The sequence below is a fragment of the Simochromis diagramma genome, unplaced genomic scaffold (genome assembly GCF_900408965.1).
Source record: "Simochromis diagramma unplaced genomic scaffold, fSimDia1.1 OVJJ01000361.1, whole genome shotgun sequence".
In the NCBI taxonomy this organism is placed as follows: Eukaryota; Metazoa; Chordata; class Actinopteri; order Cichliformes; family Cichlidae; genus Simochromis; species Simochromis diagramma.
Genome location: NW_024386860.1, coordinates 6,666,247 through 6,685,341, shown reverse-complemented (window position 1 = coordinate 6,685,341; position 19,095 = coordinate 6,666,247). Strand labels below are relative to the sequence as shown.

The 19,095-nt window shown below is 39.5% G+C and overlaps 2 protein-coding genes across 6 annotated transcripts; one reads left to right on the top strand and one right to left on the bottom strand.

Moving 5' to 3' along the window:
• Positions 1–462: 462 nt before the first annotated feature.
• Positions 463–14,017, bottom strand: dedd1 (death effector domain-containing 1). 5 transcript variants are annotated; one of them, XR_005695589.1, is made up of 7 exons: positions 13,902–14,017; positions 13,433–13,533; positions 11,836–12,356; positions 11,629–11,757; positions 8,330–11,125; positions 5,862–5,956; positions 4,299–5,724 (listed from the first exon to the last, which is right to left on the bottom strand). XR_005695589.1 is itself a non-coding variant. In XM_040030171.1 (6 exons), the coding sequence occupies exons 3-6, from the start codon at positions 12,305–12,307 to the stop codon at positions 2,021–2,023; spliced, it is 1,149 nt and encodes a 382-aa protein (XP_039886105.1). In that variant the 5' UTR covers positions 12,308–12,356; positions 13,433–13,533; positions 13,902–14,017; the 3' UTR covers positions 463–2,020. The 5 variants fall into 5 exon arrangements, 3 of the variants coding, with proteins under 3 accessions (XP_039886105.1, XP_039886107.1, XP_039886106.1); XM_040030171.1 differs by lacking the exons at positions 4,299–5,724; positions 5,862–5,956 and adding an exon at positions 463–2,427 and having other exon boundaries at positions 10,985–11,125; XM_040030173.1 differs by lacking the exons at positions 4,299–5,724; positions 5,862–5,956 and adding an exon at positions 463–2,427 and having other exon boundaries at positions 10,985–11,125; positions 11,629–11,748.
• A 309-nt stretch (positions 14,018–14,326) lies between these two features.
• Positions 14,327–18,363, top strand: rabac1 (Rab acceptor 1 (prenylated)). The gene is made up of 6 exons (XM_040030177.1): positions 14,327–14,461; positions 15,840–15,984; positions 16,175–16,387; positions 16,550–16,647; positions 17,090–17,191; positions 17,430–18,363. Exons 2-6 carry the CDS (start codon positions 15,863–15,865, stop codon positions 17,516–17,518), a joined length of 624 nt encoding a protein of 207 aa, XP_039886111.1. The 5' UTR covers positions 14,327–14,461; positions 15,840–15,862; the 3' UTR covers positions 17,519–18,363.
• Positions 18,364–19,095: the final 732 nt, after the last annotated feature.

Here is a 19,095-nt window from a genome sequence, read left to right as displayed (position 1 = left end):
TGGAGGGACAGAATATGATCAATATGTGAGGGTTAAATGTTAAAGCTTTAAATAACCTTAAATAAACATGATACCGTTATTATTTACAGTTACACTTTAGGTGCCATCAATAGGAAATTATGTTAGAGATGGAAAAAAATGGTTTCATGTCCAATTAATTTAGCACATAAATGGAAGAAGAAATTAAAGTGGCCAAACCAGAAACAGCAGTTGAATTACTAACATGTTAGAGGTACACGCTATTCTTGGGTTTCATCATGCCAATATCTTAGAGCAAGAACTAATTAAGGACATGATCCACGATGACCTGCATTCAATGGAGCACTTCAGACCATTTCAGGGCAGGGGGAGGGCACGTAATTTTCAAACAACTGCTCAAAATAACCTCAGAGTTGGGAGACAATTTCAGATTACAAGTGGTGATAGTTTCAGAGACGCAAACAGGTAATAAATGTAAACAGCTTTAGGCCATCAAAACTCTTTATTATTCACAGGAAATTATTTCTTATTTATAAAGATTTCCACAAAAAGAATTGACCTTCATAAAGTAAATTTCTTTAACAAAAATGTTCCCCTGATTGAATTAATCTTTCTTCTCATGAAAGAATACAAACACACATTAATTAATTCCTTTAACAAATACACACAAAAGTAAACATGGAAATCTGTCCATTGTCCTTTTCTGTGCCCGGTCCTGCAGAGACCTGCACTTCAGACAGTGTCTGCCTGCTTAAGTCGTGCCTGTATGAAGGGACTTAGAGTGAAGGGGCTTATTGATCGTCTTCTATGAGTGAAGTCCAGGCATTAGTTCCAGCAGGGTGAGTCGACAGCTGTCCATGAGCCACTCTACTGGGCCTACATAGCAGGGCTGAGTGGAGCTGGGATGTGCACTTTTGATTTTGATCTCCCCAACATCACTTCTATTGACCGATGCACTGTCCTGTGCCTTACTTGCTGAGAGAAGCACTTGCTGAGGCCTTGCTGGAAACCCGGACACAAGCCACTGCTGCATTATCTGGGCTGCCGTTGACAAGCTTGTGATGATGAATCTTCCATGGTCTGTTGAGACCCAGCCCTAATCACTGCTGTCATCTACTGGCAACTGCTGTATCCACTGACCACAGCAATCACAAGTTGGGTTATCATGGTACACAGGGCTGGAAATTCCAGTGTTTGTTATCTAGATATAGATGTGGACTCTATCCAAAGTTGGGTCAATCTGTTGTGAGAGCAGCCCACTTTTCCACATCTAATTTTTTCTTTGAAGACCAGAAACTTTTATTGGCAGGTTACTTTATACTTTTAACAGAATCCAATAAAAATAATTGTCAGTTAAAGCTATTATTATTTTCCAAACCCCCAAAGAAATATCCAACAGTCAATCTTGACGTTCTGGTTAAATTGATCTTTTTGGATTTGGGAATTTTAAACTCATGCTGGAATCTGAAATGTCCATGGTTACACGTTAAAAAAAAAAAAAAGTTAGTTAAATAAGGAGGTAGGGACACCCATGTGCTTTATGTGTTTGTGTCAACCAAAACTTAGTATTTTATATCATTTGTGGTAGCCCAGTTGCCTTAACCCTATTTTGTAAGACAGATAAAGCTGTGAGGGGCTTACCACTTGATCTGGTGACACAGGCTTGCTTGTTCCAGTTCTCAGAGACTAAGAAAAAAAATCTCGATATATCCTGTGTCATCCTGATGTAGCACCTGTGCATGAATCCAAAGAAAAAAGAAAAAAAAAAAACAGTGATACATTATTATTTATATTTCATTTACAAATAATACACTTCCAACTAAAATTTGACAGTTCTTAAAAAAGAAAAGGAAAAAAAGAAAGGCTCCTTATGAACACAAAAGAACCAATGGTGAGTTCTGCCATCTAGTGGTCATTAAATGGAATGCAACAAATGGAGGCCTCAAATGCTTCCAAGCTTGCCTGTACCCATTATTAATTACATTCCTCCCTTTTCTCTTCTTTAAGTTTAATATAATACACCCCAGAGAGTCTGATCAGTTTATGAATCCCAGTGAGTCTCTGGGTGCCCATCATTACTGGATGACATCATTTTCTTAGCTCTCAGCAGCCTTCGGCCCTCCTCGTAGTCGTCTTGGTCCACACTGATCAGCAGGCGCACGCCTTCGGAGCCCGCTGCGTTCCTCAGAGAGTCCGTGATGAATACTCCCTTCAGGGCCTCCAGCAGAGCTCCGCTCAGGTAGTCACTCCAGAAAGCCTCGAGGTTGGCCAGCTCCGTGAACTTGATGTCGCAGACGATGGATCCCAGGTCTCTGGCACGCAGCAGCGAACTCGCTTGACTGAACAACTCAAACTGCCGCTCCAGTGGCTGCCGCTTGTCCGAGGCGACGCCGTTGCGTAATGCCGATTCGTGCTCCAGGTATTCCGCCCGGACACGCAGGCGGATATCTGATAATGGCAGAGGGAGGAGGAAGTAATGATGGACAAAAGGGTGAGTGGCAGTGAGGAGAGAGAGTAATGGTAGGAAGAGCAGAGGGGAAGTGAAAAAGGAAGGAGGAAAGTGAAGGTTACCCAGAAAAAAAAAAAAAAAAAAAAAAAAGAGAGAGAAAAGAATGGATAGGCCCATGACAGAAAAGGAGGGGTGATGAAGTTGAAACAAAGACGGGGGAGAGAAAGAAACAAACATGAAAACAATGTTAAAAGATGGCTCATTCAACTTTGTGCAAGACATCAAGCAAAAAGAGATTGTAGGAGCACTAACTGGACTTAAATATTTGATTTTACCAAATCCTGACAAAGTAAGTGAATACGGTGGTGGAACAGGGCAAATTATTTACGAAGGGCAATGGACTTAGACCAACCCATGTGAACTTTTGTGCTCAATACAGCTACAAGCCCCTCTCGTCTGTTTCAGTGAAAGATATTCAGAGCACTGAGAGAAATCGTCTTTAGCTCATCCGGTTGTGTAGATCCCTTTTCTTTTTTTTTTGGATGGACAATTCCTTTTTAGGTACTTATGGTTTTTAGCAACATGACTGAATCAGAAGACGCAGGTGCATGAGAATTTTCTGTACGACAGCCAGCATGGTCCTCATAAATCACGGCTGTAGCGTTTGTATACTGAATATGATTAAATGAACTTGGCACCCTGAGCAAATATCGCAGCGGGGGTAACAAAAACAACTCAGCAGTGACAAGCCCGGGAGTGGCTTTTGTTCCTGACAGGTGTTTATAAAGGGCAGATTCATTCAGATCAAAATGGGTAAGGCTGAGAATAGATAGCGTCTGGAGTTCCGTAGTAACAGGATTGGTGGTCATGCAACAGCACAGCGAGAAAGATTAGAGGATACATACTGTACTGAGCAAGAGCAACGCTGAGATCATCTCCCATGTCATTATTCCAGAGCTCCAAGTGGGAAATCAGCTTCTGACGACTTTTGCTGCAACAAAAATCCATTTCTCCCATTCAAACCCCTTTAGCAGATGTAAACAGTATTTACCAGCAACATTTCTTCCAGAAACATTCGCATTAAGAGTCTCACTGAATTCATGTGCAGAAGCTGCTTTTTCATATTTGCATCTGAATGCACGATGACATTTTATGAAGCAAATAAGGAAGGAAAAAAAAAAAAAAAAAAACTTACAAAGGAGCACTGTGACTAAAAATAAACAAAATGGCTCAAAGGGAAAAAAAAAATCAAATCAGCTTTAAATGCTACAACATGAAATACTTAATTTTAGAAGGAATAAGCAGCACATGGTCACATCACAAATGTTTGAATGAAATGGACCCAGAGGTACTTCTAATAAACTCACGCTTGCCTCTGACAAAAACCCAGAGTATAAGGTAAGCTTGATTGCGAGACGGCCTTGAACTCTTCTTCATGTATGTACCAGAGGATTAGTGTACACTTTAACACACGTTTTGACTTGAGAGTCACATCCACCCCTCTTGCAGCCATGTTTTGTTTGGGGCTATAGGGAATGGCGCGAGACTCAAGAGGGATAAAGTTTGGAAAATGCCAACATTAGAAATGCAAATGTTGAATTAAACCATTGATTTTGCATCTCTTAACATTTGTAGAAGAGCAATAAGCAAACAGTGGCTTTGCATTCATGCCCCACAAGTCTGTAATTAGATTACTATAAAAACAGACGACTTGTTAGAAGGGGACACTAAATCAACACATTTTAAGCCATGTTTAAAATGTGTAGTTTTTACATGACAATCGTTTGAATGAAGGAAGAATGTTTTCTTCAAAAAGGGATTTATGGTACAAAAATATAAAATGTCAAGATTTTTTTAAAGAAACCTTCGATTACAGTTCAAGTTTTGTTTATTAAATCATGTCTGTGTTACAATGTTTCAATAAATTATGTTAGACTAAAAGAACTTTTCTGGTAAATTCATTGGCAATACAGAAGCCAGACACATAGAAAAACTGTTGCACCAAAGATCATCATAGAATGTAAAACATCTGTAAAAACTATTCATTCCCTTTATATGTTCATTTAATATTAACAAAAAAGTTAGGCTAGTACTATAAATGCATTACAAACACTTGAGTGATTTGTCACTCTAAAGTATTACTTAGAGAAAAGCTAAGTTACATGACTCATCAGTTTAATATCATGAAAAAAATTGCTCATCTCTATAGAGCACACTGTACTTGTGCAACATTTAGTGAAGAAGAGCACCAAGACGTCTACAGGAAGTCTACACAATCCTAAAGCTGACATGGAAACACTACCTATAAAACCAGCGGGCTACTATAGAGGAAGCTGGCATTACAAAAGTGGAGGATCCACGTGGAATTAGGCTTATTTTATGAATTCTGCCCACTGCTTTCACAAGTCAGTAACTCCTCACCACTACAAACACATTATCCCCACAAGTGTGATGGTGGCTGCGTCATGCTGTGTGGAGGCTTCGCTGCAGCAGCTTGTGAAGGTAGAGGGTAAATTGAATGCAGCAAAACTCCTGAGAAATCCTGAAGGAAACCCGCTGCAGTCCGAGTCACATACGTTTTCAACACAATAAGCTACAGTTTTTCACCCCAACAGATTTGTGTTGACTTCGAAACTCACACTTGTTGATCACTAGCAGGAGTCCATTGTGATTTAATGAAGTTATATAGAAAAAAGATTACGTATCTATCGTTGTGGCAAGCACATGGATAAATTTGCAGTTTGAGCATTTTTGTGTTTTGAGGTGTGAACTATCATAGAAGATTAAACAGACTACACATAATCTAACTTTATACAATATTCAGTATGGACAGAGGAAAATATGAAGTTCAAGCACCATTAACAATTTGACCTTTTTGGATCATTATAGAGTGTGTGAGGGCTGAGGGTACAATAAACACCTGCCCTTCATGCAATTACTCTATTTATGGATGTCCTCCATTTTGCCTTCCCATTTCATACTGAGGAGGATGGAGGCAGAGATAGTGACAGTGAGGAGGAGGCCATTTAAAAGCACAGGAACACAGTGATAGTCATTTTGTTAGGGTTACAGAGCACTTCACGCTTCATCACACATAGAGACATCCACTTAGACAGGACATTAGGAACCACAGCTTTCATTTTCTCACTTTAAACACCAAGTCCGTTTGGCTCCTCATCTCACCCCACCAAAAGGAGGGAGGGGGGAAAAGAGAAAAAGTTTAAGTACCCATTTACGAGGAGTCACTTGGCACGGAGAGCTTCAACTCTTTATCGATCCGTTTTTCTGTTGAACAACTGACCAAGAGAGTGGAGAGTTAGGGGGGTATTGAGAGACAGGCAAAATATCTGTGTCTGCCTGAAGAACTTTTTCCCTATAGTTTAAAAAAACAAAACAAAACAAAACAAAAAAAAAAAACATAAATCCTCTGTACCGTTTTGTGTAGTTTGAATATTTACTGTTCATTCTCTCCTTCTCTTTGTGTGTGAGGATATAGCTTTCCTGACACACAGGGTGCTCTGTTTAGAACTGCGAACACAGACAAAGGAGAGAAACAGACAAGCACAAGTGGGTTGCATAGTGGTTAAATGGACTGTTCCTCCCCCAACATCAAGCAGGCATGGCACAGCAGTCACTTCTTAGTTTTAATGAGGCTTCAGTAAGGCCAATAGTTTGTATTGGCAAATTAATCAGCTCAGAAATGCATTTACTGCTCTGAACTATAACAAGGTAAAATCTAAATGGGATACTTGGATTACCCTTACCTTGACCAAATCTCTTAACCTTACCTTCCGGCCCTTTTTTTGTGCCGCACCGTTAATCAACAGTGCTCATTAAACCAAGGAAGGGCCTTCACAAGCACCCCATTTAGACACAAAAACACTACTGAGCTGAATGTGCAAACACCTTTAAGACATTTGTAACAGCAGTTGTCATTGTCAGAATGTAATTGAGATACTTCACTGAAAATGACCTAAGAGATGATGAATGGTGACAAGAAAGAGTATTTGAGGTCTGTTCAAATGCTATGGGCCAGCATTGGACTGAACTGCCCTATCTATCTCTGCTCCGTCTTGACAAACGCACACCAGGGCTCTCACAGGGCACAGAGATAAGATACAGCATGAGCTTCCTTCAGCAGAGCACTGTTCGGTGATTTTCCCCAGAACGGCTTGAGTAAAGGTTACATGGACATTTTTTTCTTTTCTTTTTTTTAAAGAGCTGTCTGTTGGCAGCCATTTTAGATTTGGTGCAATTGAATACATGGCCTTACAGAACAGGCCTCTATGCCCAATTAGGATTTTTTTTTTTTTTTTTTGTCCCTTGAGCATCCAGAACTGGCATCGTGATGTTTCAGTTTGCCAAAATAATATGAGTCAGTTCAATTCACAGGGCAGCCATTTATAAGCCTTGCACGTCTCCAATGGATTCATATGCAGTGCTGACTCGTATTTTCACAAACATGTCCAACACATTTCTGTTTCCACTTTGAGTTAAACTCTTCAGTGTACTTGTTCTAATTTTATTTTGTAAATCCTAATTTATCTCACCATGACCTCAGTCAAATATAATCTAAATCTCTGTTTGGGTTAGGCATCAGACATTACGTTTTCTTAATAAATGACCAGAACAGCTTTCACTTCTGCATTACTACTGAAACTTTCACCACAGCTAAAAACCTCCATGATTTCATCAGGTGTCATCCTCTTTAATAAAATTTAGAAACTCCACTGTCTAACATGAGCAAAGGTCAGGGCTGGTGCACAGTGGCCATTTCAGAATATGAATCATTCAGACTGAACAATAGTAGGCTGGAGCAATTTGCTTTAAGTCTGGTGGCTTCCTTGACAGGCTACTGAATTTTATTAAAGTAGCAAAGTTAAGCAGACATTTTTCTGTAAGCTTCCATAATAATCTTTCTGCATGTTTTAATTTGATGTTGTCCAAGACAAAACTAGACTTGTGCAACTTCTCTCAGCTCTCTTTTTAGGTTTTAGCCCATGACTAGAGACTGACCAATTAGGTCTTTCCAGAGAGAGAACAGGCTGTTGTACTACGAAGGCATTCACCACCCTTCATACGATGAAAAGTTTAATTAACTGTGGAAAGTTCTGCAGGAAAATCTGAAATGGCAGCTCTAAAATGGAGGACAGACTGACTCTGACAGTACACATACTTGCTGTATTTTTCCTCTGTTACTACGCTGCCAACTTAATTTTCCTGTAAGATTGAACTGTGCTGCATTGGTTTCCCAGGTTGTGTACGTAAATTAAGGTTAGACAATGTGATGAGTGGCTATGTTGTCAGTGTGGCTAACAGTTTAGTTTTCTTTACAGCTAAAGGTTTTCAGCTATGCCTAATTCAATGTCCTATTCTTGCCCATATAAAGCATCTGGTCATCTGGTTGGAAGAGGTTAGTTTCATTCTTTTCCCAAGCCTTACTCACATTTACTGGAATTTCTGCTGGACATATTTGTGAAAATATGTTAAGTTCCCGTGATTTCAAATATTGGGGAATTTAAAATACTTTCGTTACACGCTTCCCCTTTTGGTATGCTTTGAGTAAAATCAAACTGACTCAAGGTTTTCCCAAGATCACTGTACAGTCTTTGGGTTTGAGACTTACTGCTGAGGACTCTGGTAGTTCTGTGAAACACTGACACCAATAACTCTTGTCATTAATAGGCAGGAAGCTAAAAATCTCAAATAGAAGCTTTTTTTTTCCTTCCACAGTGCACAAGACTAGAGAACATTACAGGATGATTTTTTTCTGTTAAAGCAGATTATGTTTTCTGAGGGAGACAGGGTAAGGAGCAGCTGCATTATGATACACAAGCATCGTATACAGAGCAAAGTGGCAGCACCAACCCCTGCTGTAACAAGGGGGAGAGCCTCTTTTACCTTAGGCATCGGCCCAGACTTGTGAGAGAGCGCATGACTGAGTTGATCGCGCACACTGCAGTATGTGCAGACAGAGTGGAGTGACAGACTTTTTTGTTTTGTTCCTCAGTCTCCATGATCCATTGTGTCTTAGGTTACTCGATCTGAGTCACATTCTTGAGTCAACCTGGTGGAATCAAATGTGGAGTCAAGACAGCAACAGTTCATAGTCACAGGCACATCACTCATCCTGAGTAGCTAAGAAAGGCTGTCCTTAATGATTTCTTCTTCTTTTATTTTTTGAATGAAGTGAGAATCATCGGGCTTTTGTTGTAATGAATATTTCTGACCAACAGGCAAAGATGGACATTCAAAAGAAGTTTGGGAAAGTATACATGAATGACTAAGCAAACTTCACACAAAGGGAAACTGATGTTAGTGTTATCTCTGTCTTTTTGTACCAAGACAAACTACCATTGATTTCTTAAAGGCAGGTAGTAATGGAAATATGGGCAAGGACGTTGACAATGGATTACATAGTGCAGCTTTTCTGTGGCGTTAAGACAGTTTCAAACAACTGCTAAAAAGTGATTTCTGGGGGATATGTAAGGTTTGACAGTTGTCAGAACCACTCTGGTTCAAGCTTAGCAATAAAGCAGAACAATGGCTGTATCTGGTAGTGATTGGACTGGACACTTATATTGAAAGAAAAGGGAAGAAAACAAAAAACAAAAAGGACAAGACGCAGCCTACCAGTGAGCATTCTTATCAACAGCAGCAGCTGAACATAGTCCAAAAGGTTAGAGAAAAGAGAGGTGGAATGAAGGGAAAAGAATATAAAGGACTCCCACAGGGAGAAACTGATAAGGCAACAAAACTCTGATGTTGTATGTTTAAAAACGACAGTTAAAGGGTTATCATTAAGTCTCAACAAGATCATAGTGTACCAACAAAAACATAATGTGGAAATGCTTTAAAAAAAAACTCAAAGGGAAGCGCATCACATTGAGTTCTCAGACTTAAAAGTAGCTCTAGGATTTTCAAGCACATTTGGTACTAACATAAAAAGTATGAGCGCTGTGGTCTGTACAGCACAGAGAGCTTTAGGCAATATTGCAGTCCGTTTTTTTTCACCAAATGTGACACTGGGTTGAAAAACAAAACAGAAGGAAAATAAAAGTTTCCTCAACCCTGGAACATGTTTGGACTCTGTGCAGCTCCAGGAAGAGGTAAAGTACAGTGGCCTTTGCAAGCACACCATCTTCCACATTTTTATAAGTACGTGTGAATCTAGTGTACCGCTCTGTGCTATTTAGGGATGGGAATCGAGAACTGGTTCTTGTCAAGAACTGGTTCCCAGTAGTCTACTTCCTTCAAATCGTTAGTCTGCCTGCCTATCGACCCTGCTTATCTGTTCTTGCACTCTTGCTACATTCAGCTGATTTAGTTTATGTGTAAGAGGAGGAAAACAGTAGTGCAGTTTATGACGTGAATATGGACATTTCTTTTATTTTTTATTGTATAAAAGGATGAGAGCGCAATGGTAAAGTGGAGACTGGGACAGAAACAACTGCCTTATACTGTTAACGCAACTTCAACATTCCGCAAGCACAGCATGCTAACGCTAAGCTAAGAGGAACTCAGAGTGATGCTAAAGCTGAGTGAATGCTGACTTAAGCCCAGCACCATGATAAAGTGAGCCATCAGTTATGGTGAAGCAGCCACTGCTGAACTTCAACAGGTAACAAACTGATGAGCAGTCATACTGCAGTCTCCGTTTCTACAGTGGAATCACCAAGACGATTGCTTTAAAGTCTCTTGGTGATGGTTTTTTTTATCCTCGACTTGCATTGTCGGCTTTGTGTTCATACCTAAATACTAAGAGAAAGATCACGTTTGTCCTTATTAGGATTTGTGATTATGAGACGATGAGTTTCAGATCATTTTACTGAGTAACACTAAAGCAATGTAACAAGTAGCATAACAAATGTCTTTCTCCTGGAAGTAATTAAATAACGTACTGCATTACTTTTAAGAAAAGTGTTCTGTGAAATATGTGCAACAACTTTTTAAATTTATTTTTTTTGAGTAGTGACCCCAACACTGATCACAACAAAGAGGGGAAATGCCTCCAACATGCACAAACATTTCACCACCTAGTTAATTACGTACGCAATTAATTTGCATGTATTTGATATGCTGCTTAGAAGTGCTGGCGACTCTCAAAGTGGAGGCAATGAGAAATCGATAAGGAACCGAATCAATAAGCAAAATCGATAAAGAAATCGGAATTACTAAATTCTTATCAATTACCATCCCTACTGCTATTTAATTTGTCCATTTCTCCTAAGTCTACAAATAACATGTTAAATTGTATGCTAGCTTTTAAACACGAATCTTCTTAAGCATGAACTTGGCGCTTTTATGCATTTTTAAACATTTTGGCATTCAAGATTTAGCATAGATAAACAACATCAGAATTGAAGAAACTAAACAGGAAATATGATGATGCCAGGGAGGTGTTAATAGGCTGAAAATTATATTCTCGTCTGTTTAAAGAAGGAAAAATGAGCAGCAGGGGTAAATAGCAGGATGAAGGTACCACAGAAGACAAGAGAAAAAACAAAAAAATAAATAAAAAGAAAGACACTTTGAAAATGCATGAGTTGCACTTACCACAGGACACTTTTTGTGGCGCTGGTGGTGGAGGCAGAGGATGACTTTGCTTGCTTGTTTTCTTGGACTTACGGCTCCAGCCATTTCCCCTCTTCTTCCTCCGCCTACTTGCACATGGCCCAGCCACAGGAGTGTAAATACCTGACAGAAAACATATTGACTGAGTTCAGGGACGCAAGACAAAAATAACAGCAAAGGACTATTTTTAGCTTTTCATCGAAATTTTACTGCTGATATTTGATCACAACTTTCAACAAGAAAAATCCCCTGTTAAGATCATGGTGTGTACACAGCGTTCTTCCCCACACAAGACACCGATCAAAAAAAAAAAAAAAAAAGTTTTAACCACCAAAAATTATTTTTTAAATATTATTATTTTAATTAGGATAATAATCACTGACATATATAATAGTCAGAAATACACAAAAGGCACCGATTTATGTGGGGGAAAAAAAGTAGCAGCTTCCATGCCTTAATTTATATTTTGCATATAAGCAGAGTCAATCAGGCTAAAGAAGGCCAATTCTGAACCACAAAAAAATCTGGTACACACACACACACGTTTTCAAATCATCATTAATCAGCTTGAAAACACTTAAGAACGTACTTCAGTTTGGCCAAATACTAAAGAACAGTAAACTTACCAGTTTCTAATTGATGTGCGAAAGATGTAAGAGGAGTTTCGGTCTCCCTGCAGCTGCTACTTATTCCAGAAGTACACACCGACTCTGTGCTTTCTATCTCATACCTCTGTCCAATTCTCTCTGGAGAAACTGAAAAGCATAAAAAAAACATATAATGGCAAACTATTTGAGATCAACTACAGCAGGACATAATCTCAAGATCCTCACCTGTCCTCCTTTTCTTGTGGGACACTAAGGGTAGCAGGTCATGACGGGTAAGGACTCTTAGAAGTTGCAGTAGTGGTGCCAGGTTTCCATCACTAAGGTATCCTCTCCTCTCGAGCTGTAGCAACAGCTCAAGGCCACTCTTGGGTTTTGGGTCCAAAAAGGGCTGCTGTGACACCGTAGGCTTTAATTGCTGCCATGCTTTTAGTAGCTGTGGACTTGGGGCCACACCTGGATCATCTGGATTGTCCTCACGGGGTTCAACTGTCCAGCCTGCGGGATCGAGAGGATGTGTCGCGGAGCAAGTTTCATTCAGAAGGAATGACAGGACTTCAATGTCAGTCTCTGTCAGCTGAGAACCAACTACTTCAAAGACTTCATGGAGAGACAACATCCCATAGTAGTTGAGGCACTCTGTTTCATCCCAGTACAGTGAATCCCTGAGCGGGTACCCTTGATGATGCACTGCAGCCATGGTCAGGATTTGGCTATGGACCTTTCCCACGTTTCAGCCAGTGATAAGACTACAAAAACAAATAGAAGAACAATTACTATTAAAGTTTTTTAATGTATAACAAGATACATCCGAGTAACCATATAAACCAGATAAGTAGGGTTGGGTACTGAGCTGGTGCTTTTGAGGGAACCAACCAAAATATGTCAGTGCTACTGTTAATCAGCACCAAATTCTGGTACCAGAAAAAAAATCTGGGTTAGTGAAAGAAAGAAAGCAAGATGTCAATAATGCTACATACTGAAGAGGAACAAATGACAGGGCAAAGGTAGCGGTAGAATGTTGAAAGCATTTTCAGGTGTGGTTACATGTTTTTTAAAAACTCTCTCTAACACTTGTAGTGCAAAGTCCAAAGCAACACATCTAATCTGCATTTACACCTGGTCAAACAAAAATAGATCTAAAGCTGAAGAGTGTGCCATATTTTCTAGCCTGAAAGCCAAATTCACTAGAGGACCTGCAGCTTTAACTCTAGCGTAACTGTAGCCAAAGTATAACTAATCAAACCAATGGATGATGAAGCTTTTAGTGAGACATTGACATCTTCTTCAGGTAAAAACTAGGTAGCTGGACAAGATGTCAGAGAAACAGGGCTGTTTTCACTGCATTTGTTGACATTTTTACTTTTCAGTACACATAATGCATTGTACTCAGCGTTCCTGTAAAGGCTGCAATTCTCATTTAACAGGCATGACCTCGAGTTCCTTCCATGTTCTATACTCCTACTTTTAATTGCATAACATACACTAAACAATGTCATCTGTGTCGCTGTTTAAGCTATAAAACGCCGCTCCAACAAATCCCGCGTAGCGACATATAAACTGCATTAACCACTAAACTGTATTCATCTATAAAACATAGCAAGCCGTTTGTGCCATGTAACACAGTCAATGATCATGTTGGCGTAATACTGCAGCGTTACGCCCGTTCTCTAGTCTCTACCATTATATAGCTGCATCAGCTAGCTCAGCAGTCCTTGCCATTTTCACCATTTTCACCCTCAGCTCGAAACAGTTTTTAAACGCGTAACGGAGAACCCCCTTATAACCACTTTATTTCCATTCACGTTCAGAAACATACACTAACCAGTTGGAAGCCAAAGATAGTAGCCGTTCTTCAGACGCCCAGTAACAACCGGTGGAGCAAAATTTTCCCCTTTGACAAGTTATGCAACCAGTCACGTTTATCTGTGGAAAAAAAGCATAACAAACATCAAGAACTGCAATGCAAACAGCGGTTTAGCCAAATAACAAACCTGAAATTAACAGGTGTGCTACATTTCTATATACGCACTGAAACATATAACAGTAACTATAGGATTAAAATATATGTATATATTTTTCCTCTATATGCATTACCGATAAATACAAAGAACAGAAATGGATATCGCTTGCTAGCTACTAACGTTAGCTTACTTCAGCTTTAAATTGGCTGTAGTATCGACGAGCATTGGGTCACATACATGAAAGCGTGAAAAAAGCACCAGTAGATTAATATTCAAAGCATTTTAACGGGATAATAATCAAGAAACCCAAAGTAACTAGGGGCGACTCACCTCCGGGTGGGTTGAATGATCTAGTAACTTCCACAGCAACGTGCAGTTCTGCACTACGTCAACGCTGAGGAATTGACCTATCGCAGCCCCCTGACTTCCACGGCGACACCCAGTCACGTTTTTGCTCTCGCTGATCTTTTGAACTGATCTGAAGACAGTTTTTCATAAACAGTCACTTTATCGTATTGATCAAGTCAGTAAAGACAGCTGATTCAAGGGCGCCCCCCCCCCCTCTCTGTTTTTTTTTTCGTTTTACTTTTTTTGTCTTAGCTTCCACATGAAAAAAACAAAACAAACCAAAACAAAAACAAATCAGTACTTTAAGCGAGCTTTGCAGCGTAGTGTCCATAAGCATATAAGCACAAGAACATATGTACTGCAGCAGGCTACACCCAAACGTAGCAGAGGGAAAACTGCTGGATGCTGTCAGTAGGTGGCGGTGTTTGGAACCAAGGCAGCTAGGAACAACAACAAGGAAGGCAAATGAGAGCCACATCATATCCGTAAACTAAAACAGCAACAAAAGGTCTGAGGCAGTCCCATTAAACTCATCTCCTGCTGTGAGTATATGTAATTAAACCATTGTAAATTTGGCAGTTGATATTGTTCATTTTTATTTCGGTTCATTTTAATTAGGTGTGTAAAGTTGGGCTACGATAAAATCATAAATCCGCTTCGACTGGAGTGGTTATTAGCAGAGAAGCTAGCTGCGACAGAATTTGAACAACCAAGAGTTATTAAGAACAACTGGGAGTTATGATGGACTACATACCAGGGTTTAGAAATGTCATTCAGTTAGGATACTTGACAAATTAAAAATAAAATAAGTGAGTATTCCCTGGAAATGTTGTCGAATATCCGGGCGTATGTTTAATGATGTGGCATTGACCAAGCCCTTTTGCTGACGAACATTTTCCTCTGCCTACTGTTGCTAAGCTCGGTCTTTTGAGTGTTGTTTCTTCAACCTCTGGGAACGACAGGACTGAGAAATGTAGGAATATAAAAACTGGTGTTGGTCACGAACTTCATTCTACACTGGCTGACCTGTTTATAAATACTTTAGTTAACCATTTATATGGATATAAACAAAGAGAGGGAATCATTTAAGTGGTGCCAGAATGGTGCCCTTCTTCTCCTTTTGACTGTTCTCTTTAGGGGTAACCACAGCAGATCAGATTTCCTCTATCTCGCTGATTATATCCTCCACATCCATGACCCTGAGCCTCCACTCCTTCCAGCTTCACTGTTACGTCTGCCTCACTTTCAGTCACATGTATTCTGTCTTACTTCTACTGAGTTTCATGCCCAGATTTTGGTGTTATAATATGATGGTTTAAAACAACTTATGTTGCTAAATATAAACGTCTATTGGGAGTCAACATCATAAGTATGTGTAAAATTGCATAGCAGGATTTTTTTTGTGTGTATATAAAAACAAATTGGCACCCCTGAAATTAATTTAATCTGGTTTGCTAATTGAGGTTTATTATAGTCAAGCTTAAAATACTTTTTTTAATGAGCTGCTCAGGAATAACAAAAAATAAAAGGCATTGGCAGCAAAAATATGAGTCAGAGAATCATAACTTTAAACCTATATGAGTCTTACTTCATCCACCAGTGTTGTTGTGTAGGGGAAGAAAGCTTCTTTTTTTTTTTTCTTTCAACCTTATCTTGAGACCAAGTCAGTTTGATTGTAGTGTTTGTTTGTTTGTTTGTTTTTTATCTTTTGTCTTTTTGAATCTTGGAAGTTTTTACATTTTGATGAAAATTAAAATTTGATAATGAATCAAAATAACTGCCTAACTTCCTAGAATCAAAATAACTGTGGCATTTCAACATTTCTATCCATTGGGGAGATTTGCTTCTAGAGGGACTTGAGAATTAGTGATGGAAATGTTTTACAACTGGTATTTACATTCTGTGTTTTCTTCCTTGCAGTTGTCTGACAGCAGACTGTGTACATGCCATCTGGAGTGCCAAAGGGGGAGAACTGTCAAGTGGACATGGACAGCAAGGCAGGAGATCTCTTCACAGCTGAGGATGCTCATCCCACAGGCACAGGAGGCACAGGAATCCTGGCAAAGTATGAGTTTAAATGTGTTTGTCTATCTCAGATTTATCACACAATAGAGCTGACATGCGCTTCTGCATCTGTTATACCTGCTACTAATGTTTGTAAGCTTAATGAGCCACCAAGTGATAATATAAATTTTGCACATGTCATAACTCCTCTTAATGTTTCTGGTTCTTAATGTCTTCATCTTATTTCGTAGGCTCTGGCTTCCCAAAGGCATCTCGGCTAGCATGGCTAAAGAGTGGTTCGACAAGCGCCGATTATCCATTCGACCTTGGGCCAGTTTTGTAGACCAGCGCAAGTTTTCAAAACCCCGCAACTTTGGAGACTTGTGCAAGAGGGTGGTGAAAAATGTGGAAATTTACAACAGCAACTACACCTTCATCTTCTTGGGGCTTATCCTCTACTGCATGTAAGCCCAAAACACGACTTTGTTCGGAGCTCATAAATCTGGTTAGGCCAATGAGAAACGGGGGAAAAAGGGAAGCGGTAGTAAAAAAAGAAAGAAAGAAATGAAATTTTCAGCTGATACACTGTAATAAACGATTGGACTGTTGATGTTTCCTCTCTTCAGCATCAGCTCGCCCATGCTACTGATCGCCTTGGCTGTGTTTGCCGGTGCCTTTTACATCATTCACATCAAATCTTTGGAGTCTAAACTGGTTGTGCTCGGTGAGTAAAAGTGTCTCAAATAACTCGGACAATCAGATAAATACCTGCTTGTTGAATCACCGGCAAGTAATATAAATGTTTTTTTTGAGCAGCTACTTTAAGATAAACCTAGCTTGAATAATTAAACATCAAACTTTAAGTAGTATATCTTTATTCATCTATTTATTTATTTATTTTTTACCTCCTTTAAATTGTTGTGTATAGAAATTAAATCAATGGGTTAATGAAGCAACCTATTTCCGCCCGCAAATTATTGTTCTCTACTATTACAGTTCTCAGTAACAGTAATGTAACTAAACCACAAAAGATGTCAGTTTAGTGAAGAATAAGCTAAATTTATGTAAGATTTTAGTTTGAGAAAATAAAACATCTTCATTTTTATGGAATCTTTAATTGCTGTCATAATTTGTGTTCTCAAACCTTCAATTTTAATGTGAACCAGGCAAAGAGTTGACTACGCCTCACCAGATGAGCCTGGCTGGAGCCATTTCTCTGCCTGCGTTCTGGTTGGCCGGAGCTGGCGCTGCCGTGTTTTGGGTTCTTGGTAAACCAAACCACATTATACTTGTTCTGTGTTACTCTTTTGAATTTTTGTTTAAAAAAATGTTATTGTGTTTTTCTGATTTTGGAAATATAATTGAACATATTCCACTGCTGTCTGCAATGCTAGCATTTCTCTAATAGTGGAACCTAAATCTTGTTCACGCATTTGTAAGAAAAACCTTCTTCTTTGTTACTTTCTCTTCACATCCATTTTATACTGCTATAATTCATCTTCCCAGGAGCAACGCTGTTTGTGATTGGCTCTCATGCTGCGTTTCGTGAGCTGGAGGGATCGGACATGGAAGAGCTCCTCATGGAGCCCGTATAAAGACCAGGCTAAACTATCAGCAGGCGCCAGTTGGCTATCAGTCATCATGTTGACCCTGCAAATATGTTTGCACACAGGAAGAGCTGTTCATATATATGTTCCTTAGCTTGTTAAATTCCCTGTGTTTTAACCCCTTACCATGGTATCAAGAATGTACCTTGTCATGTTACTGACAGCTTTTTGAAGCTCATTTAAGCACATAAATTGCCATAGAACACAAAAATGAATTTCTGAACATAAGTCTAACCACACATTAATGCAGATTATATGCCTTTCTATGTTCATTTTAAACCTTGGATGCCTCTGATTTGTGTAAAATAGTCTTTCATTCCTTGCAATATTTCTCAGCTTATATCTTAATGGGCTATCTGTGCTGTGCTCTCTGCTGTAGATATTTGGGCTAATACATTCTCTCTGATTTGAATAATATGTATAAATGTAATCTTTACACTTCTAAAGAGAATTTGTGATTGTTTCCAAAGGAAAGTGCAATTTAAAGCTTTAAAACTGTATCTAATGCTAATGCACAAACACACATTATCATTATTGTTATTATTATTATTATTAGACAAATGCAGGTTTGGTCATTCAGATAGGCTTCTTATATAGATGGCTTGATGATGACACATCTTTAAAGGTCAGTACTTAATCATGGTATTTTACATCGGGTTTATAATTTCCTTGTTAGCATGTATACATGTTTAGCTTGGAACTTGGAGGTGTAACGTCACATAAATGTAAAATACTTTATTGAAATTCATCGTTCGTTTACATTCTGATAAAAGTTGGGTGTTTTGTATCTATATTTTCTCAGTGCAATAAACTCTTAAGGCCAGCTTATCCAATTCTCGCTTTCTTTCTTTTTTATTCAGTATCAAATTAAGTCATATTTATTTCCTCTAAAGTTGCTACTACAGTTGACTTTTGTTTGTGCATGCATAGCAGGAGTTGTAGTGAACTCGGTGTCCCTCAGCAACACTTAGGTCTGTACATGTTCTCATTATTCTGCTCCAGTCTGAATACACAGTGGAATAGGGCACTTCCAGCCCTTGTGGCTCCTCTCCTCTGCCTCCAGTATACCAAACACCGCAGCGCTCACCAACCCCCTCTTGTCCCCCTTTTCACGTGACCCCTGTGACCCTGTGCTCTGTGACAGCACAGCGAAAGGACCCCATGCTCAGGTTGCCATAGCGATGACCTTGGAGGGCCCCAGTCAGACACACACTCGTCCACAGGAGCACTCGCTTACACACTGCGGCAAAGGCAAGCGATCGATATTCTATTATACGTAGGGTGGCGAGGAGCGGGTTGGGGGGGGAGTCGCACTGCAGTGAGCTCACTGCAGAGACACGGGGGAAATTAGAACGAGGGTGAGAGCGTGAGCGTGTTTGTCAGGGAGAGTGACAGAAAGTGGGTGCGCGTGTGTGTTTGTGTGTGTATGCATGCGTGCATTTGTCATTGGGTAGTGAAACGATTCCACAAAGTTTTTGTCTTTCTCCCTCAAAGGGACGTGTCCTAATTTTTTTCTTTCTTTTTTTTTAGTTTTTTGTGGCAAAGTGACCTCACACAAAATCTAA

Excerpts from the sequence above, each read along its gene's own strand:
- dedd1 (XM_040030171.1), bottom strand. The coding sequence starts at position 12,307 with ATGGCTGCAGTGCATCATCAAGGGTACCCGCTCAGGGATTCACTGTAC. Across the intron at positions 11,758-11,835 it reads CCACAAGAAAAGGAGGACAG|TTTCTCCAGAGAGAATTGGA; the intron begins GTGAGGATCTTG and ends TATGCTTTTCAG. Across the intron at positions 11,126-11,628 it reads CGCACATCAATTAGAAACTG|GTATTTACACTCCTGTGGCT; the intron begins GTAAGTTTACTG and ends GTTTTCTGTCAG.
- rabac1 (XM_040030177.1), top strand. The coding sequence starts at position 15,863 with ATGCCATCTGGAGTGCCAAAGGGGGAGAACTGTCAAGTGGACATGGAC. Across the intron at positions 16,648-17,089 it reads GTCTAAACTGGTTGTGCTCG|GCAAAGAGTTGACTACGCCT; the intron begins GTGAGTAAAAGT and ends AATGTGAACCAG. Across the intron at positions 17,192-17,429 it reads TGCCGTGTTTTGGGTTCTTG|GAGCAACGCTGTTTGTGATT; the intron begins GTAAACCAAACC and ends TCATCTTCCCAG.